Source organism: Heptranchias perlo, chromosome 27 (genome assembly GCF_035084215.1).
Source record: "Heptranchias perlo isolate sHepPer1 chromosome 27, sHepPer1.hap1, whole genome shotgun sequence".
NCBI lineage: Eukaryota > Metazoa > Chordata > Chondrichthyes > Hexanchiformes > Hexanchidae > Heptranchias > Heptranchias perlo.
Genome location: NC_090351.1, coordinates 19,856,198 through 19,879,207, shown reverse-complemented (window position 1 = coordinate 19,879,207; position 23,010 = coordinate 19,856,198). Strand labels below are relative to the sequence as shown.

General features: G+C 41.6%; 1 protein-coding gene across 5 annotated transcripts in view; it reads left to right on the top strand.

Moving 5' to 3' along the window:
• LOC137344446 (metabotropic glutamate receptor 4-like) overlaps positions 1-23,010 on the top strand; it is a 922,939-nt gene that overhangs the window by 194,572 nt on the left and 705,357 nt on the right. For all 5 annotated transcript variants that reach the window (XM_068007420.1, XM_068007417.1, XM_068007416.1 and 2 more), the window contains exon 3: positions 16,282-16,498. In XM_068007420.1, the coding sequence (XP_067863521.1) occupies positions 16,282-16,498 (217 nt within the window). The remainder of the gene's footprint in view (positions 1-16,281; positions 16,499-23,010) is intronic.

The window sequence follows — 23,010 nt, the reverse complement described above, 5'->3', positions numbered from 1 at the left end:
TGTTTATTAGCCTTGGAATCATAGTCAGCAGCACTTAAACATTGAGTATGCAAATAATTAGTAAATAGGATTAATTGACAAAATCGTAACAGAGGTTACAAACAGTTTATGTTCTAGTAGTTCAGTATTAACTGCTTTGCTGGTTATAGATTTACAGATATCTAGGATTGACATAAATTGGTGAGATTAATTTAGGATTGGACCGCTTCAGTAGCTGACTGGTTAACAGCATTATTAGTATTCGGTGTCCAACTTTTAATATTTCTCATTTGGATTTACCGAGAATTTGCATGGCCATGGGGAAAGAGCAAGGGAGTGGGAGTAATTGGATAGCTCTTTCAAAGAGCCGGTACAGGCACGTTGGGCCGAAAGGCCTCCTGTGCTGTGTCGTTCGATGATTCTATGAATTGCATTTTATATACTAATAACATCAATAGACTGTTAACATTTGCTGGATAGACAGACACATTTCCTATTTATTCATCTAAGTAAGGATGACCGTGGCTTGGCTGTACTACATAGATTGCCATGACTATCATCCACTAGAAAAATACTCTTAAGCATGCACTACTTAATAAACATTCAGGATCACATATGATTCTTTTATCTAAAAAGATACATAGGAGTGCAGTTAGGTTTAACTATAACTTGTCCATGATTAGTGAATAGGTTGACAAATCAGTTATAATTATTCTACCTGATGTACAGTAATGGCAGACCATTGAAAGAATCTATATCACATTATTCATGTGAAATTGTTGCTACTCATTACTTCCAGATAGGTAGTTTTACATTGATTTTATCATTAGCCACTTAAAATCTATATTGTACACTGATCCACTTCTGGCTATGTGACATTGAACAAAAGCCAAAGTATTGTTTTTTTAAATGTAAAGAATTGTGTTTTAATGTTTTGTCCAAAGGACAGTCAAATTTCAACAATTTGCGGAGACAGCGGCAATCAGTTCTAAAGAAGGTAGCCATTGGAAGTGTTCTTATCGTCAAAGAAAACAAGTTGCCACGACTGCTATTTTAACAAATTATTCAGTGTCAAACTTTTAATATTTCTCATTTGGATTTACTGAGAATTTGCAGGGCAATGGGGAAAGAGCAGGGGAGTGGGACTAATTGGACAGCTCTTTCAAAGAGCTGGGACAGTTTTATAACCTTTTATAAATTCTATTATGGATTGACGGTGAAATTAAAATCCACTTTTTCTAATTTCATCTCACTGTATTAGCTAACCTTGCCTGTATTTCTGAATTTGGAGACTTTAGATTTACAGCTATACGGTAATGTCTTTATTTATGATTCGCCAACAGCTGCAGCGCATTGCAGAGATATATATATATATATCTCTCTCTTAACATTGTGACCTCCGAATTGCTCAGTCATAAATAGATATGAAAGTTATGGAGGAAAGATGGCTGTGCTGGAGTAATAATTGTAGATAATTAGAGTCATTATAAATAATTGGAGCAATATTTATTATTTGGAAAAAACACTGTGGGGAAAGGCAGGGATTAAAATCTTCTGTACATCTTCTAAAATGTTTGTTCAACCAAAGGTTACACTGCAGTTGTATAGTATTAACACCATGATTCTAACATCAGTATGTTTGTGAATGTTGATACTGTAATAACTATATTGATAGCACAAATTTGGTGGCTGATCAAAGTGATGAGATAGCATAAACTAGGGAAAAAGGACTAAGCACACAGCAGCTTTCGGATCGGCAGCAGTGATCCAACCTCAATTTTTCTTTGTAATGAAGCCAATGCCTTAATTCATTCATTCTTCTGTGAACGGAATCAGTTAGCTAATTTTCCCCACATTTCCCTCCCCCTGTGGATTTCAAATATCCTTCAGTGACAGTGATTGATTGTTGTGTAAAATAATGACCCTTTCAAGAGAGGTACATGATTGTGGTGTTGTGTGACTTTTTTAAACTGCTGTGTTCATTCATTTCCTGCCATGCTTTGGCTCTGTGGTGTATTGCCTGTGATTACGGTTGAAATCACTTCATTACAAAGTGCACCTTATAAAATATATAAAACAAAGTAATTTGAACAAGTTTAGTTTCACTGTGGCGCTTTGTAGCTATCCATTGTAATCAAAATGTACTGAGCTGACTTTTGCAGGCTAATGGAAGATTTATCTTCAAACAATTGCTGTACATAGGACTGCATTTTTAATAAGGTGAACGATTTAAGCAGTCAGAACCATGATCCCACAACCCATTGGAAACTGAAGTGTTGAATTGCATTTAAGTGCAACAACAACAACTTGCATATACCGCCTATACTTTATATACCGCCTTTAACGTGGTAAAATCTCCCAAGGTGCTTCCTAGGAGCGTTATCAAACACCGAGCCATATAAAGAGATATTAGGACAGATGAGGTCAAAGAGGTAGGTTTTAAGGAGCGTCCTAAAGGAGGAGCAAGAGGTAGAGATGAGAGGTTTAGGGAGGGAATTTCAGAGCTTAGGGTCTAGGCAGCTGAAAGCACAGCCGCCAATGATGGAGAAATTAAAATCGGGGATGTGCAAGAGGCCAGAATGAATTAGGCTTCCACTATCAAAAGTTTAGTGCTGTGGCCTTCATCACCTGATTGGGATGGAGGGTGAAATAGCTCTTTTTTTGGTCTTCTGTGCTCTTATTCTACTTCAAACCTGTACTGGTTTCATATTTGGTTCTTGATTTCATATCCATCTACTTAATGCTGCTATTCATTCATATATTGTCTTGGGCAGAGTTTTATCTGCCTTGCGAAGTGCCGAGTCCATATTGGGATCAATTGCCATATGGTTCTTTCAATTTTTAATGCTTGTCCTAGTTAGTGCCCTTCGTCATCTGTCCTTCATCTCCTGGCATTCCACAATTCTACAAGGCATACATACACTAAACAGAAAGCAGCCATTTCACTACAACTGCTTTTATATTGCTCTGGTACTGCTAGCTCCACATAGCTGGGAACAACATCAGGCTAATTCCACTGAATTTTTTTTAAGACTGGCAGCCAGGAAGACCCATTTTTTTATTGGGTTGTCCCGACTGCCACCAGTATTTGTGGAGCTTGTAAATATGCTGCTCCAATGGAGGCAGTGCAATTTTCGTGGTGGTTTTTTTTCATTTGTTCATAGGATGTGGGTGTCGCTGGCAAGGCCAGCATTTATTGCCCATCCCTAATTGCCCTTGAGAAGGTGGTGGTGAGCTGCCACCTTGAACCGCTGCAGTCTGTGTGGTGAAGGTTCTCCCACAGTGCTGTTAGGAAGGGAGTTCCAGGATTTTGATCCGGTGACGATGAAAGAACGGCGATACATTTCCAAGTCGGGATGCTGTGTGACTTTGGAGGGGAACGTGCAGGTGGTGGTGTTCCCATGTGCCTGCTGCCCTTGTCCTTTTAGGTGGTAGAGGTCGTGGGTTTGGGAGGTGCTGTTGAAGAAGCCTTGGTGATTTGCTGCAGTGCATCCTGTGGATGGTACACACTGCAGCCACGATGCACCGATGGTGAAGGGAGTGAATGTTTAGGGTGGTGGATGGGGTGCCAATCAAGTGGGCTGCTTTGTCCTGGATGGTGTTGAGCTTCTTGAGTGTTGTTAGAGCTGCACTCATCCAGGCAAGTGGAGAGTATTCCATCACACTCCTGACTTGTGCCTTGTAGATGGTGGAAAGGCTTTGGGGAGTCAGGAGGTGAGTCACTCGCCACAGAATACCCAGCCTCTGACCTGCACTTGTAGCCACAATATTTATGTGGCTGGTCCAGTTAAGTTTCTGGTCAATGGTGACCCTCAGGGTGTGATGTGTGATGGTTTCTTTTTGTAACCTCATGATGACAGTACTTTGCACATTTGCACTGGCCAAAGTGTCACGGCCATTCTGTTTATACACACAGAGTACCCGATCCACTTTGCAAGAAGTCCAGATGCACTTTTCAGACATCAATATGCGAAAGATCAGTGCACTTAGGTCAGTCTTACAAGATCAGGGCTGCAACATAAAAGCAGCTCTTCTATCATGAGGACAGGAAATAAATGATAGCGTCTGTAAAATGCAAATACGCTATAGAAGCACTAATGTTCCTTTGTACGAGTTCAGGAAATAAAGTTGGTGCACACTAGCAAAGAGGAATGTGTTTTTCTGCAGGTGTGCATGTGCATGACTGGTGGTTTTTAAAATCATTCGGCCAGCTTCGGATCTTTTTGAATATATGCTGAGAAAGGGCCTATTCCAATTATTTTTGGTTCACTCTTCATCCAAGAAATGTCCTGCTTGTGCAGATGATGGACCACTTGTTTAAAAAAAAATGCCCTGTTGTTAACATCTGTGAGCCAGCACCCTAAGTCACCTGCAAGGCAACTCTTGATCCAAATCAAGACATTGTTATACAAAACATGTGCTTTTCGAAGAAAGTTTGGATATAATAGATGATATATTTAATAAAACATGTATACTTGAAGAACACATTAAGCTTTGGACAGCTCTGTATTTCACTTCCGAATGTAGCTGTATGAACCCCTTCCCTTGATCCAACCAATTTAAACCAATTCATCTTGACACCAATGACAAAGTTACCAAAGGTATCCTATGTGACTGCGACCATTACAAGCTAACTCCTCATTCTCCTTGGTCTCTCCATTAGTTCTGACATGGTTGATTTACTCTATCCTTTTTTCACTGCTTCTCCTTTGTAATCCATCTCTTTGACACCATTCTTGATTGAATCCATTTCTCTCTCTATCCCAACACAGCCACTAGATCTCTTGCAATGACTTCTCCTCCAACCACCTCCAGGATTTGATAAGCTTCCATCCTTGGTTCCCTTGTCTTCCTCATATACATGTTGTCCCTCATCCATAAACATGGAGTTCACCTCTATATGAATGCCAATGACATTATGTTGTCTGGATGTCTGCCATGCTGGATGAACCACAATTTTCTGCAACTTAATACTGACAAGATGATAGCCATCCATTTTGGTTCCCACCAGAAACTTCAGACACTATTCCTTTTTCCAGCTGCTTGCTCAGAACCTGACAATGCACAACCTTGGTGACCTGTTTGACTCTAAACTAAACTTCAAATTCCACACCCAGCCCATAGCCACGACTGCCCACTTCCACCTCTGGAATATTGATTGCCTATATCCTATGCTCCCCAACACCACTGAAACCCTAATCCATGCCTACATCACCTCATATTTTGATTTCCCCAACATTATTCTCGCCATGCTTCTGACTGACTCCATGAACTCCATCTCATCCAGAACTCTGTTGCTTTTATCCCATTCTTGTACAAAGTCCAGAACTTCTATCAATCCTATCCTCATCAACCACTTTTAGCTCTGCATTCTTCAGTGCACTGACTTTAAAATCCTGGTCTGTAGTTTGTGTCTCTCGCTTCTTCAGCTGCCAAACCCCTACACTCTGGAACTCTTCTGCATTGCCTCCGCTCTTCCCACTTTCAAAAGCTTTCTCAAAACCTACCTTTGTCACTGCACCTTCTGCCATCTCCTATAACTTTATTCCTTCTTCCTGTTCTGTGTTCTCCAATTGTCAGTGAGGTGCCTTGGGATGTTTATTACATGAAAGATATTGTACAAGTTCATATTGGCACCACATAAAGTGTTACTCCAGTGGTGTCAAGCCAGGTTTAAAAAATGCTCAGTCAGTTTGTTGGATCTCCTTTGGGTTTCTAGAGATTGAAGCAGGGTTACTAATGTTATGACAATGCAGGTGTTCCCTACTGGGCTCTCAAATAATTTTGTCTGTAAGCAGGGTAAAAGTGCGTCTATGCAACATTCTCTCTCAATGCTGGGAGTATGGATTAACAACCTGCATATAAATCTGGTGCTGCTGGGTGCCAACGACTTATTGCAGCTACTGATCTCAAACCAGTGACATGGTATAACAGCAGATAAAGTGTTTGCTCAGATCAGGAATTTTAAAAATTCATTCTTAGGATGTGAGTATCGCTGGCAACGTCAGCATTTATTGTCCATTCCTAGATGTTCTGAAAAGGTGGTGATGGGCCTTGTTCTTGAACTGCTGCAGTCTATGTGGTGAAGGTGTTCAGTAGCAGTTTGGATGCAACAAAGTGGCTTGTTTGCCCACTTCAGAGGGCAGTTAAGAGTCAACCATGTTGATGTAGGACTGGATTCACATATAGGCCTGACCAGGTAAGGACCACAGCTTTCTATTAGTGAACCAGTTGGGATTTTATGAGAATCCGACAGCTTCGTGGTCACTTTTACTAATGCCAGATTTTTTTAAAATTTCCAGATTTAAAAAAAACTGAATTAAAATTCTCAAACTGACATGGTAGATTTTGAACTCGCATTCTCTGGATTATTAGTCCAGTAACGTAACCACTACTTCCCCATTTCCTTGTGATAATCGGAATGAATGAAAACTATGGTCCATTGAAATTCTATGCTTGGATCAGAATTACGTTCAGAAGAGAAGTCTGTTCATCTAGAATCAAGTGTAGTATTTTGAAGCTTCTTTACGATATCAAATGCTAGCAGCTTGTAATAATCTGTGCTGGTGTTTATTTAAAAATGCGCTCAATTAATCAAATTATTATGCAGCAGAGCATAGAATTCACGCACTTCAAAAATTCATTCTATGATTTAAAGTTGTGAGGTGCACTTTTTAATATATCAGGCTATCCGAAACATTGATGCTCTGAGTGGTTCTACTAAATAACATGGTAAGTTTATGAGCTGTGTGGAGTCCTCCTCAATGATTTGTAATGTGTTTGACGCACTGTTGATCAATCCATTATGTGAATTACTGAGAAGGGAAAGAGAAGAAGCTGTGAATATACATCATCAGCATGAAGGCTGAATTTTAAGAGAGGAGTGAAACATTTGTTTTGCTGTGTAACCAGGAATAACATTAAGCACCTCCCAGGCAAGATATCAAGGGTACGAGATGGAACCTAGCACTTGCTCAGCATTGATCCAACAATATATTTAATCCTCAACCTAAGAAGAGCATACTCTGCTGCACTAATGTGACAGCCAACCTGTTCTTGGCCTCAATAAAGTAATGCCATTTAACAACAATTTCTGGACGGTTTTGTGCTGTCTGCTTGTGTCTACTGGGAACTGGGTTGAGATGGCGGAGAAACTAAATTCACTTTAGATACTTAACAGCTGCCAGGGAAATTAGGATTTATTCTATCTATCTGGGTTTCATTCAAACCTGAGCTTCAAAGATAAAAGGATAGTGACAAAATAACACAGTGCTATCCAATCCCCAGCAGTGAATTGATTTGAAAATTTAAAGGGAGACAAGAAACAGACAAAAATCTAATGGTTTCTTGGAATTTTATTTATATTGTAAATGCCAGTAATACTACTGCCGACAAGCTCTTGGCATCTTTACAGTTTTTTGTATCTTTTGGACTTGCAATATTGCACGGTAAATTGAAATTATTTAAATCATCAACGTAAATGCACAGTGTGATGTGGTAAAAGTATTTGCATTTATATAGAGACTTATCACACCATCAAAACATCTTAAAGTCTGAGGCATGGAGCATTGCTGTGATGTTTTGCTGCCAACCTGGCCTGTACCTTTTTAAGTTCACATACTCACTGTGGGATAGTGGTGTAAATAGTCACATCAGGTAATTGCAGCTTTTTGTAAACTCTTGGTAAGTTACAGGTCAGTTGGAACTCTTTGCAAATTTCAGACACCAGGTCAGTGACTCACTTTTTCTTTTTTGGAAAGATTGTTTTGCATTTGTAACAAAGGGGAGAGGAATTTTAACTGGGAGTGGTTTTCAGGTGGGCAGGGAGTGGTGACACCCCACAGTGGCATCGTTATGAGGCCGGGGCTATTTTAACTCCAAGCCCAAACAACCCAGTGTGGCTGGTTGCAGATCCAGAAAAATTTCCCATGGAGGACAACAATACTCCATTTACTGTGGTTATCTGAACTGAAACTATTTTCTTTTTGTTTTAAAAACATGCTTCAATTTTCTAACGTACAGCACGATTATTATTGCTATCCTCTGGCTCTGTAGTGATCCGCATTATAAATCATTGAAGAAATGAATAGAACTACAAGACATTTTTCAAAGAATCACAGGGTCACACAATAACCTTGCAGTTTTTTAAATTGTAATCCAAAATCTTAATGCGGCTTTCAGAAGCTCCATGACCAAAGTCAAATGACAGCATATAAAGGAGAAGTTGGACAGAATTTACAACTGCAAGGAAAGGGACGTGGCATGCCAGCTGGTGCTGTTGATGCAGATGCACAGTGCATCCAGTCAACAATAGCACTGAGGCAAGCTAGTATGTAAAGTGTTGGGAAAGTTATGGTAACAGGTGAACAATTGTGACTATCTTGCCAGGAGATTGATAAAGCAGGACATGAGTCTTTTGAAGCACAAGTGTGTGCCATGGAAATCAGTTAACTGACTCAAGGAATCAGCAATCATGTACAATAGGTCCAAGGGAACAAATATGTCAGCTTTTTGTCTGCGAGTTATTAAGTTGCAAGTGTTATGGGCTTTGAAGAGCTTAGAAACTGAACACTTTTGCATAGAAATATAAAGCATTCAAGATTCAGATGTAATTAGATAATCACTCCTTAATTAATGATGTATTCCAAAAACATTCACCATTTCACTCATTTTAGGCTTTAAAATCATAAATTGTTTATGTTTAACTCCTGATCTATCAATACGTTTGGCAGGACCACCATTTTTATTTTTCAATTGAACAGGAGGGGTCAGCCTACTAAGGATATCAGATTTACCACAGCCCTTAGACATTTTTGGTTCCTGAGCCACTGAGATGAATTTGAGACCGGAAATCACTAAAGTTTTAATTATTTAAATAAATGCATACTGTTCCTTTAAGTAATAAGAAGTGAGACTCTGCTGGATGAATGCCACCAAGTAATGCTTTTTGTGCACTTGAAGCCACTTTTCATGTAGCAGTAACTGAGAGAAAATATAGAAAAATCTAGTGTTAGGTAGCCATAAACTTCAAAAGACAAAGGCCAAACAAATTATACAGCTTAGTTTTTAAAAAAAATCATTCCCATGCTGAGATGTGTGGAAAACTTTGAGTGGACTTTAACATTTTCCAACAAAATATGCTCCCTCATTATCATGTTAAATGCTTAAATTCAGCAGATCATTACAAATATGTAAGAGGAGCTATTAATGGTGTTGAAAGTGGGTCAATCTGTCATGCAGCTGTGACTGGTTGGACCTTCAGCTTGGTGAGATTTTGGGAACGTCTCAAAATCTGCGGTCTACTTACAGGAGAGAAAAGATGAAAATTAAAAATTTAATTAAAACCCCACTAGCTCTTGACTTGAATACTTCCCAAAAAAGGTGCTGCTGTACTTTTGAGAATCCCAATTAATCACATCTGAGATTTCCTGTTACTGGTGTCACAGGAAATATTATAATCCTCCTGTGGCTCAGGTAATTTCGTGAATATTCTCCTACTCTTTTAATTATGCTGTAGCAATCCATGTAAATACTGATTATTTTTCTTTTTAAAAAAAATTAACTATTACTATTCTTTAATTTTTTTTTCCCGCCCCAGTCCTTAAGAATATAGTTTTTTTTTTATTCGTTCACGGGATGTGGGCGTCGCTGGCAAGGCCTGCATTTATTGCCCATCCCTAATTGCCCTCGAGAAGGTGGTGGTGAGCCGCCTTCTTGAACCGGTGCAGTCCGTGTGGTGACGGTTCTCCCACAGTGCTGTTAGGAAGGGAGTTCCAGGATTTTGACCCAGCGACAATGAAGGAACGGCGATATATTTCCAAGTCAGGATGGTGTGCGACTTGGAGGGGAATGTGCAGGTGGTGTTGTTCCAATGCGCCTGCTGCCCTTGTCCTTCTAGGTGGTAGAGGTCGCGGGTTTGAGAGGTGCTGTCGAAGAAGCCTTGGCGAATTGCTGGAGTGCATCCTGTGGATGGTGCACACTGCAGCCACAGTGCGCCGGTGGTGAAGGGAGTGAATGTTTAGGGTGGTGGATGGGGTGCCAATCAAGCGGGCTGCTTTATCTTGGATGGTGTCGAGCTTCTTGAGTGTTGTTGGAGCTGCACTCATCCAGGCAAGTGGAGAGTATTCCATCACACTCCTGACTTGTGCCTTGTAGATGGTGGAAAGGCTTTGGGGAGTCAGGAGGTGAGTAACTCGCCACAGAATACCCAGCCTCTGACCTGCTCTCGTAGCCACAGTATTTATATGGCTGGTCCAGTTAAGTTTCTGGTCAATGGTGACCCCCAGGATGTTGATGGTGGGGGATTCGGCGATGGTAATGCCGTTGAATGTCAAGGGGAGGTGGTTAGACTCTCTCTTGTTGGAGATGGTCATTGCCTGGCACTTATCTGGCGCGAATGTTACTTGCCACTTATCAGCCCAAGCCTGGATGTTGTCCAGGTCTTGCTGCATGCAGGCTCGGACTGCTTCATTATCTGAGGGGTTGCGAATGGAACTGAACACTGTGCAGTCATCAGCGAACATCCCCATTTCTGACCTTATGATGGAGGGAAGGTCATTGATGAAGCAGCTGATTGCTCAATCTTAATCAACAATATCAACAACAACTTACATTTATATAGCGCCTTTAACATAGTAAAACATCCCAAGGCGCTTCACAGGAGTGTTATCAAACAGAATTTGACACTGAGCCACATAAGGAGATATTAGGACAGGTGACCAAAAGCTTGGCCAAAGATGTAGATTTTAAGGAGCGACTTAAAGGAGGATAGAGAGGTTTAGGGAGGGATCTCCGGAGCTTAGGGCCTCAACAGCTGAGAGCACGGCCGACAACGGTGGAGAAATGAAAATTGGGGATCATCAGGGAGGTTTTAACAAACTTGGGGCTAGATTTTAACATGGGCAGCCGACTGGCAAAGTGCGCCAGCTGACTGGCCAGCCACGCCATGAAATGAAGAGTCTGGAGCCCTGTTGAGGCTTGGGCATCACTTAAATAGAACTGCTAAGCTGCCACCTCAAACTATCGTCCTGTTACTGCTCGACAAATTCAGGTTGACGCAATATCGGGTGGTCTGGAGACCACCTGGCTGGCACCTAATAGTGGAAAGGAGGTGGAGGAAGAAATATATGGAAGCAAATATGTGAAATGAATAAAGGACATAGAATAATAATCATGGGAGATTTTAACTACCCCCAAATAAACTGGCAAGAAGAGGTAGGTAAAGGGGAACAGGGAATAGAGTTTTTATAATGTTTGCAGGACTCCTTTCTTGCCTAGTATGTATTTGGACAGGGGTGGGGAAAAAATTAAAGAATAGTAATAGTTATGTTTTTAAAAAAACAAATCCCAACAACAGGGGAAGCACTGCTGGATCTTATAATAGGAAATTAACCAGAACAGGTAGGAGAAGTCAGCGTAGGGGAACATCTAGATAATAGCGATCACAACATAATAAGGTTTAAGATAAAGATTGAGAATGGCATAAGTAAGACAAAGACCAAAGTAATAAATTGGAAAAAGCTGATTTTCGGGATAAGAATGGCATGAGGGAAAATAAACTGAAAAAATTTACAGATAAACAAAGAAATAGAACAGCAGTAGAAAACATTTTAAAACAGTGATCAAAGAGTCCAGGTGAAATATATCCCACTAAAAAGCAAGAACAAATGAGCCAGTAATGAAAGACCATGGATGAATAAAGAAATAAGGGCAAAATTGAAACTAAAGGAAAAGGCATACACTAAGTATGTAGCCAACAAATGAGATGACAAAAGAGAATATGAAAAGGTTAGGAAACAAGTTTATAAAAAAAAACAATTAGGAAGGCAAAAAGAAATTATGAAATTAAATTATTGAGGAATATAAAAGGAAATAGTAAAGTATTCTACAGACACATAAAGAAAAATAAGGACAGGGCTGCTAAGGGATACACACAACAAACTCACAGGTAATGACAGCGAAATGGCAGAAATATTAAATAATTACTTTGCATCAGTATTTACCAGTGAGACTAACATGGTGGGCATGACATTAGAAGAAGAGATCAAAAAAGATGTAGACATTTTAAGATTAAAAAGGGGGAGATAATTGATAAACTAATCAAACTTGGAGAGGATCAAACCCCTGGTCTGGATGGATTGCATCTGTGTATATTAAAAGAAATTAGGGAAGAGATAGCAAAGGTACTATTACATATATATAAAAATTCATTAGAAGAGGGAATAGTGCCAGAGGACTGGCAGACAGCTAATGTGATTCCTGTATTTAAAAAGGGAGATGGAACCAATCCAGGGAACTATAGGCCAATTAGGTTAACATCGGTGGTGGGAACGATAATCCTTACTCAAAAATGTAATAGATCTAGAAACCAAAAATATATTAAAGAATAGTCAGCATGGATTTCAAAAAGGAAGGTTATGCTTGACCAACTTTATTGAATTCTTTGAAGAAGTAGCAAAAGGTGTAGACAAGGGTGATGTGGTAGATGTAATATATTCGGATTTTCAAAAGGCCTTCGATAAGGTACCATATAATAGACTCATGATTAATGTCAAAGAATGTGGAGTCAGGGGACAAGTAGCAGAATGGATAGCAATCTGGTTACAAAACAGAAAACAGAGACTAGGGTTTAAAGATAGTTACTCAGACTGGCAAAAGGTGGGAAGTGGTGTTCCACAAGGATCGGTGCAGGGACCACTGTTGTTCACCATTTAAATAAATGATTTGGACTTGGGAATTGGAAGTACAATTTCAAAATTTGTGGATGATGCCAAATTGGAGGGGTATAGTTAATACTGAGGAGGACTGTGACAAAATACAGGAAGACATTAATAAATTTGCAGAATGGGCATGTAATTGGCAAATGAATTTCAATATAGATAAGTGTGAGGTATTACATTTTGGTCAAAATAAGGGAACCATATACTGCTTGGATAATAAGAGTCTAAATAGGGTAGAAGAGCAGAGTGTTCTGGGTGTACAAACACACAAATCACTAAAAGTAATAGAGCTATATTAAATAAAAAAAACAAACCAAACACTGGGTTTCATTTCTAGAGGGATAGAATTGAAAAGCAGACAAGTTATGTCAAACTTGTATAGAACCTTAGTTAGATCACAGTTGGAAAACTGTGAACAGTTCTGGTCTCTTATAAAAAGGATATAGAGACACTGCAGAAGGTGCAAAAAAGATTTACTAGGATGATACTAGAACTGAGAGGTTATGCCTATCAGGAAAGATTGAGCAGGATGGGACTCTTTTCTCTGGAAAAGAGAAGACTGAGAGGTGACCTGATAGAAGTGTTTAAGATGATGAAAGGTTTTGATAGGGTGGATGTAGAGTAGATGTTTCCATTTGCAGGGGGAGACCAGAACTAGGGGCCATAAATACCAGATAGTCACTAATAAATCTAATAGGGAATTCAGGAGAAACTTCTTTACCCAGAGAATGGTTAGAATGTGGAACTCGCTACCACAAGGAGTAGTTGAGGCGAATAGCATAGATGCCTTTAAGGGCAAGCTAGATAAACACATGAGGGTGTAAGGAATAGAAGGATATGCTGATAGAGTTAGATGAAGTAGGGAGGGAGGAGTCTTGTGTGGAGCATAAACATCGGCATGGACCTGCTGGGTTGAATGGCCTGTTTCTGTGCTGTACATTCTAAGTAATTCTATTTGACAAATTAAGTCCCGGAGGGACTTTTGGGAGGGGCTGAAGCCCGGAGTGGCAGCGGCCCTGATTCTTTTTGTGGGGCTCTGGGGGAGTACTTCTGCTCCTCCTGGTCCCACAAATATTATTTAAAACTTAACCTTTTCTTGGCACCATGGATTTGGCTTGTTTCATTTTTAATTAGAGTTCATATGATGTTGCTCTTTTAATTCTAGGTTTGGAAGGTTTGCTGATTTCAATTGCTAATGGCTGCAGCAATGTAAATTACAACAGTTACTGTAACTTGAAAAAGCTAATTTTTGGATTGTATTTCTGGAAAAACTAATATTGGGCAAATCTGTGCAGAAAGAATGGATATTTCTGATTGGATGTGTGAATTTTTTATATATATATTTGAATGTGACTTCTGTATTTATGAATTCCAATCTTATTAAATTAGTATTCTAACCTGACTTCAAATGACTTGAATGGTTTTTTTTATTCGTCCATGGGATGTGGGTGTCGCTGGCGAGGCCAGCGTTTATTGCCCATCCCTAATTGCCCTCGAGAAGGTGGTGGTGAGCCGCCTTCTTGAACCGCTGCAGTCCGTGTGGTGAAGGTTCTCCCACAGTGCTGTTAGGAAGGGAGATCCAGGATTTTGACCCAGCGACAATGAAGGAACGGCGATATATTTCCAAGTTGGGATGGTGTGAGACTTGGAGGGTAATGTGCAGGTGATGTTGTTCCCATGTGCCTGCTGCCCTTGTCCTTCTAGGTGGTAGATTAAGCCTTGGCAAGTTGCTGCAGTGCATCCTCTGGATGGTACACACTGCAGCCACAGTGTGCCGGTGGTGAAGGGAGTGAATGTTTAGGGTGGTGGATGGGGTGCCAATCAAGCGGGCTGCTTTGTCCTGGATGGTGTCGAGCTTCTTGAGTGTTGTTGGAGCTGCAGTCATCCAGACAAGTGGAGAGTATTCCATCACACTCCTGACTTGTGCCTTGTAGATGGTGGAAAGGCTTTGGGGAGTCAGGAGGTGAGTCGCTCGCCGCAGAATACCCAGCCTCTGACCTGCTCTTGTAGCCACAATATTTATGTGGCTGGTACAGTTAAGTTTCTGGTCAGTGGTGACCCCCCAGGATGTTGATGGTGGGGGATTCGGCGATGGTAATGCCGTTGAATGTCAAGGGGAGGTGGTTAGACTCCCTCTTGTTGGAGATGGTCATTGCCTGGCACTTGTCTGGCACGAATGTTACTTGCCACTTATCAGCCCAAGCCTGGATGTTGTCCAGGTCTTGCTGCATGCAGGCTCGGACTGCTTCATTATCTCAGGGGTTGCGAATGGAACTGAACACTGTGCAATCATCAGCGAACATCCCCATTTCTGACCTTATGATGGAGGGAAGGTCGTTGATGAAGCAGCTGAAGATGGTTGGGCTTAGGACACTGCCCTGAGGAACTCCTGCAGCAATGCCCTGGGGCTGAGATGATTGGCCTCCAACAACCACTACCATCTTCCTTTGTGCTAGGTATGACTCCAGCCACTGGAGAGTTTTCCCCCTGATTCTCATTGACTTCAATTTTACTCGGGCTGCTTGGTGCCATACTCGGTCAAATGCTACCTTGATGTCGAGGGCAGTCACTCTCACCTCACCTCTGGAATTCAGCTCTTTTGTCCATGAATTGAATGGTTAAAAGCAGAGCAATGAAAAAGTAATGTGGTTTTCCTAAAATTGTGGTGACTTGATTCAGATGGCAAACTCTCAGTGTGTACCATCTTCAAGATGCACTGCAGCAACTCGCTAAGGCTTCTTCGACAGCACCTCCCAAACACGTGACCTCTACCATTTAGAAGGACAAGGGCAGCAGGCACATGGGAACGCCACCGACTGCATGTTCCCCTCCAAGTCACACACCATCCTGACTTGGAAATATATTGACGTTCCTTCATTGTTGCTGGATCAAAATCTTGGAACTCCCTACCTACCAGCACTGAGGGAGTACCTTCACTACTCGGACTGCAGTGGTTCAAGAAGGCAGCTCACCACCACCTTCCCAAGGGCAATTGGGTATGGGCAATAAATGCTGGCCTTGAGTAATGCCCACATCCCATGAATGAATTTGAAAAAATGCCACAATAAGAAATGAAAAATACTGATGCTGGTACAAAGTTCTTAAATGGCAAATGTTGCTTTTTTTTAAGGATTTTCTATTTATAGTGAAGATATTTCTTATAAAGGTCAATCTTACATTTAAATTTCAAATATTGAGTAAATGGTTATGTAAAAACCACAGTTAGTAACAGAGGGCTTAGGAATGGCTTGTGTAAGAAACAAATTAATTCACACTGATGATGTCGGGAGTGCAGTTCTGAGGTATGGGTTAGGCATATTATTTTGGTAAAATAGAGGGAGCTCATGCTGGTCTTTACTTTGCTCAACCTGGGAGTGCCTGATGCTGATGTGGGTACCAAAAGGGGAGAAGTAACTCCATAGCCCCATGAATGATGACCTTCACGTATTTGAACACAAGAAATTAACATCTACGTACTTCATAATTTATATTTACCTTGAGGGGGAAGACTAAAATGAGTCTTTGAATAAAAGGAATCATTGAAAAGTATTACATTTTTATGCATTTGTTTTCTTTGTTACAGATTCCTCAGATAAGCTATGCATCTACAGCCCCAGAGCTGAGTGATAACAGCAGGTATGACTTTTTCTCTCGTGTGGTCCCATCTGACACCTATCAGACACAGGCCATGGTTGACATTGTCAAAGCGTTACGATGGAATTATGTCTCTACTCTTGCCTCCGAGGGAAACTATGGAGAGAGTGGAGTGGAAGCCTTCATACAGAAATCTCGGGAAGACGGTCAGTAATCATTTAGCATTGATTTTCATTAGTACAATAACTAAATGGCCTTAAGTGGATTAAGAAAAAATGCTCGAGGCAATTTTCAATTGAGCAGATAAACCTTCATGTTTCCATTAAATACCTAATAATGCTTACACCGTTTCAATAGCTTTCTCTATTAAAAGACAGGTAAAAAGCAAAATGAAACATTGCAAAAGAATAAGATGACAATCAACGCCATGCTAAAAAATGTAATAACAGAACTAAAGGTAACTAATTACATTCATTCAAGCAAGTTAAGCTCTTATTGTTACCACAGCATGAAGTATTCTATAGACATTAAAAACCACAGTGCTTCTTTCTACTCTGTAAATTACCCTAGTACATAGTTTAGAGTGATTAGTGCTCTCGGAGTTACAGCTACAGTGATCTGATCCCGCGCACCTTCAAAGGAGTTCAAAATGGGGTGTGAAAGTCTTTATTTTTCCGAAGCAATTTGCTACTAAATCGTGACTCCTGGGTGCTACAAAGGTTGTCTAATTTTTCAGGTGAGGACAATACACTTATTGGAGCAAAAACAACAGGCAACTAATTGGTGCAACCCTGCAAAAATGAACTGGATATTTCAGTGGCTTCCCTGAGAGTTAATGAGTTCTTACGAGTGAATAGTTATTAATTGATATTAAGAACTCTTGAAAGAACAAACGAGAAGATAGCTGTTGGATGAACAGTTTCAGGGTTGTATAAGGTGTGTATAATGTGACTACCAGCATTGATACGAAATGACATTGCAGACACTGCATATTTGCATTTGTTTGTGTGTTATAATGTATCTCACAGCTCTGAGGGCTATTATATTAGAACGCTATGTTTCAGAGTGATATTTACAAGAAAATTACCTACATGTTATTGTATTAGGCTTTTTGTTTGGCATTTTATTTTTGTGCCTACAGCTCGTGTAGATGGAAAAAAAGGACGACAGTTTATATACTGTGACACTAGCTATCAAGAGAGCAACACACAGTTGACACCTTTATTTAAGAGTATGTGTTAAAGGAAAAAAATCAAAATTGCTCAATAGAAGCATCAATCAAAATGGTGCTAGAACAATCCCTGGTATAGGTGTAGTAGATTCGGCAAAGCCCCGTTCTTAAGCAAGGCTTTATATGTTGTTGAAAATTGTACCAGCAGTAGCTTAATTTCTTACATGATTAAACTTTAATGTTTTCAAGATCTTGGTGGAGATTTTGCTGTGTTATTCTCATAGACACTTTATCAACAATCTAAGTATTACATTTTCAGTATTTGTTCAAGTTAAACTTAGAACACAAAAACCCAGAAAAGTGATCAATTATTTGCTGAGGGCAATGCACAATCATAGGTGAGCAACAAAGCCTATTTCTGTAACATTGATAAAGACTCACCACATTGGTTATCTCTATTGGTTATCAGCCATGATCTGATTGAATGGCGGAGCAGGCTCGAGGTTGCCATGCGGCCTGCTCCTGCTCCTAGTTCCTATGTTCTTATTCATATCATATTTAACCCAGTCTTCTGCTGAATATGACACCTTGTTATAGATCCAATCAATCCCATTTGGAAAACATTCTTTTAAGTTTTTGAGAGATTTAGTTGGCATTTACTGAATACAAGTATGCACAGTGATTTGGAGACTTTGAAAACCGATGTTGAAGTGGTAACGTGTAGTCTTACTGTCATTGCAAAAGAGAAGAAAAAAGAATAACAAAGGGAAGAAATGGCATGAAAGACAAAATCTATTCTGAAATTGACTATTTTGTCACTTTGTCAGTTTAAAGTCAGCCAGCAATACCCAATGACTGATTTTATATTTTTGTTTCAGCAGTAAGATTTTCAGAATTTACTTCACTGTCCTACTTTGCACCTCCGAACTATACTCTGTCTAAGAGACAATATTTGTTTTATTTAATACAAGGACAAACGCCACATAGTTTTCAAAGCATTCATTGTTTCAGAGAGATGGGATTTTTCTGCTTATCAATGTGAAGGATTTCAGTGTCAAATCCTTTGTCCTGCTGTGTTAGTATAGAGCATTCTCACATCAGGTGTAGCATGGCTGGATTCAGAATAAACCTCTCCTGAGGTTCCTTAAACAATGTACCTTAACTTTAATCTCAGTAGAGAAACCCTTGTGCACTGCTGTGAATTTTTCTATTTTCCATCCCTATACCTCTTCGAGTGAGGTTACCAGCTTCATGCTGCGTTGTACCAAGTAATTTGGAGCTGTGCATTGCAACTGGCTACATTAATTTTACATAGGCCTTTATAAGCAGCAGAGAGAGAGAGAAAAGAATTTCATTTCCATCAGTCTGAGTTGGATTCAAATCTGGGTCAGAGGTGAAAGGACTATTTGGTAATCCCTGCCGAAAAAGCAAAAAGCAAACCTCTCAATTGCCAGTCACAGGTCCTTGGTAAATTACACAATGATGTGAATTATATGACACGACCTGTTTTCAATTATATTTAAAACAATGACAAGCAACAGGTAAACTCAAGGCTAATGAGTCCTGATTTCTAAAATCTGTAAGTTAATAAATCATTAGAAAAAGAGAAGTAATAATGAAACTTCTTTGTTTCGAAAATTATTAACTGGTTCAATAACAGCCAAATTAGTTAAGTTATTTAAGAGACCGAATGTTCCTGAATCAGAAGACAGTTGATGGGGATTAGAATTTTAGGTCGACAAGGTGATCAAGCCAAAACTGTGACTAGTACAAATAGAATAGGGGAATTTTAACTCCTGCCTGGCAGAAACTGGGCTGAACAGGGGATAAAGGCCAAGCGGTACCTTACCGCTGCTTTCCTGCCCTGTGGCTAGTTTAACGCCGCTGTTTTCTTGGGCAGCTCAGGAGGGAGCCTCAAGAATATATTGAAATCGGGGTCCTATCACTTAGATAATAAAACTAGTCATTGTGGGGCTGGGAGGGTAGGAGTGCTCCTCCAAGACTGCAAAGTAAGTTTGGGTCACTGCCCTCAAAGCTCTCACCTCTTCCCTTCAGAATAACCCTGCCAAACCCCCCCCCCCCCCGCCACCTCCTGCCTGACTGCTGACCTGGCGGTCTCTGGGCCTCCTGGTCTTCACAGACTGCAAGCTGGTGAGTTGCCTCTGGATGCCCGTTTCGAGTGGACAGCTGGCCGGTGGGATATTAATGAGGCCTGACCTTTCACATGGACGGGGTCTCCCACTGCAGCTCCTGGGAAGGTGGCCCACACATCCTGCCAGCTTCCCACCCATGAGTTAGAATTCCTCCTAAAGTCTAAAATAATATAGAAACAACTGAATGTAACATTGATTTATAGCACAAACTGGATGGTCCAAATGGCTTTTTCTTCTTGTTTTTCCTTCTGTAAATGTCTTCCTGCAAGGATGGTTGGGGTTATGTGATTATGGTAACAGTTTAAAACAGCTGCATGTTTTGCCTAGCAATTTAGATCAAGTCAGAATAATCAACGATCCAATAAATATGAATATTCAAGACACTCTTCACATGAAAGTGTCATCTTGGCTCAGTTGATAGCATTCTCATTTCGAAATCTAAAAGACTGTGGGTTCAAGCCCAATATGGACTTGAGGAAGTTGCAGTTCATCCAAGACTGGATATCAGACAAGCAGCCTGTCAGCAGAGAGTGGAGGGGCGAGAGAGGTAGTGGAGAGGAAGAACTCTGTGTCATCAATGTATATGTGACAGCTGACCCCATGTCTGCAGATGATGTCGCCAAGAGACCACATGTAGATGAGGACGAGGAGAGGGTCAAGGATTAATTCTTCGGGAACTCTGATGATAACAGTGTTGGGGTGGGAAGGTAAGCCATTGCTCTGGCTATGAGCAGATAGATAAGACTGGGACCAAATGAGAGCGTTCCCAGTGAGCTGGATGATGGAGGAGAGGAGTTGAAGCAGGATGGTGAGCTCAACAGTATCAAAGGCTGCAGAGAGAACAAGGAAGGATTATGGAGTACAGTCAGCCACAGAGAATCATCACTTTGGTTGCTGCGAGAGTGGCGGAAACCTGATTGCAGATATTCAAATAGGGAGTTGCAGGAGAGGTGAATACGTATTTGGGAGGCGACTACAAGCTCAAGGACTTGGATTGGAGATGGGTGGCAATTTGCAAAGACAATGATTGAGGAGAGGGCGATGATGGTGCTTTTGCAAGGAACGACAATGGTACTTGTGGATAGGAAGCCATAGTATGGGGGCCAGGAAGGGAAGTTGGTTGGTTAGGAGGTTGGTAAGAATAGAATCGAGGGAGCTGTGGGTGGGCCTCATGGGAGGGAGGGGAGGCCACTACTAATCCTTTTCCCTCTATGCATTGACTTGGGAGGCTTACCACTGCTGCCCAGGGCCTACTTCTACCCCACTCCTGGCAGTTGCTGGGGACAACACAGTGTGGTGGTAAGTAGGTGCCCTGCCAATGTGGTTGATTCTTAATCGCCCTCTGAAATGGCCTAGCAAGCCACTTGGTTGTAAAATCTTGCTACGAAAAGTCATAATAAGAATAAAACCGGATGGACCACCCGGCATCGGACCACGAGGCACTGGACATGACAAAGGCAAACCAAGCCCGGTCGACCCTGCAAAGTCCTCCTCACTAACATCTGGGGACTTGTGCCAAAATTGGGAGAGCTGTCCCACAGACCAGTCAAGCAACAGCCTGACATAGCCATACTCACAGAATCATACCTTTCAGCCAACGTCCCAGACTCTTCCGTCACCATCCCTGGGTATGTCCTGTCCCACTGGCAGGACAGACCCACCAGAGGTGGCGGTACAGTGATATACAGTCAGGAGGGAGTGGCCCTGGGAGTCCTCAACATTGACTCTGGACCCCATGAAATCTCATGGCATCAGGCATGTTGAGCACCACTTGGAGGAAGCACTGAGGGTAGTAAGGGCACAGAATGTACTTTGGGTGGGAGACTTCAATGTCCATCTCCAAGAGTGGCTCGGTTGCACCACGACTGACCGAGCTGGCCGAGTCCTAAAGGACATAGCTGCCAGACTGGGCCTGCGGCAAGTGGTGAGCGAACCAACATGAGGGAAAAACCTACTTGATCTCGTCCTCGCCGATCTACCTGTCGCAAATGCATCTGTCCATGACAGTATTGGTAGGAGTGACCACCGCATAGTCTTGTGGAGACGAAGTCCCGTCTTCACACTGAGGACACCATCCAACTTGTGGTGTGGCATGACCACCGTGCTAAATGGGATAGATTCAGAACAGATCTAGCAGCTCAAAACTGGGCATCCATGAGGCGCTGTGGGCCATCAGCAGTAGCAGATTTGTATTCCAGCACAATCTGTAACCTCATAGCCCGGCATATTCCTCACTCTACCATTACCAACAAGCAAGAGGATCAATCCTGGTTCAATGAGGAGTGTAGAAGAGCATGTCAGGAGCAGCACCAGGCGTACCTAAAAATGAGGTGCCAACCTCATGAAGCTACAACACAGGACTCCATGCATGCTGAACAGCGGAAGCAACATGCTATAGACAGAGCTAAGTGATTCCACAACCAATGGATCAGATCAAAGCTCTGCAGTCCTACCGCATCCAGTCGTGAATGGTGGTGGACAATTAAACAACAAACGGGAGGAGGAGGCTCTGGAATCATCTCCATCCTCCATCCTCAATGATGGCAGAGCGCAGCACGTGAGTGCAAAAGACAAGGCTGAAGCGTTTGCAACCATCTTCAGCCAGAAGTGCCGAGTAGATGATCCATCTCTGCCTCCTCCCAATATCTCCACCATCACAGAAGTCAGTCTTCAGCCAATTTGATTCACTCCATGTGATATCAAGAAACGGCTGACTGCACTGGATACAGCAAAGGCTATGGGCCCGACAACATCCCGGCTGTAGTGCTGAAGACTTGTGCACCAGAACTAGCTGTGCCTCTAGCCAAACTGTTCCAGTACAGCTACAACACTGGCATCTACCCAACAATGTGGAAAATTGCCCAGGTATGTCCTGTGCACAAAAAGCTGGACAAATCCAATCCAGCCAATTACCGCCCCATCAGTCTACTCTCAGTCATCAGCAAAGTGATGGAAGGTGTCGTCTACAGTGCTATCAAGCGGCACTTACTCACCAATAACCTGCTCACCAATGCTCAGTTTGGGTTCTGCCAGGACCACTCTGCTCCAGACCTCATTACAGCCTTGGCCCAAACATGGACAAAAGAGCTGAATTCCAGTGGTGAGGTGAGAGTGACTGCCCTTGACATCAAGGCAACATTTGACCGAGTGTGGCACCAAGGAGGCCGAGTAAAATTGAAGTCAATGGGAATCGGGGAAAACTCTCCAGTGGCTGGAGTCATACCTAGCACAAAGGAAGATGGTAGTGGTAGTTGGAGGCCAATCATCTCAGCCCCAGGGCATTGCTGCAGGAGTTCCTCAGGGCAGTGTCCTAGGCCCAACCATCTTCAGCTACTTCATCAATGACCTTCCCTCCATCATAAGGTCAGAAATGGGGATGTTCGCTGATGATTGC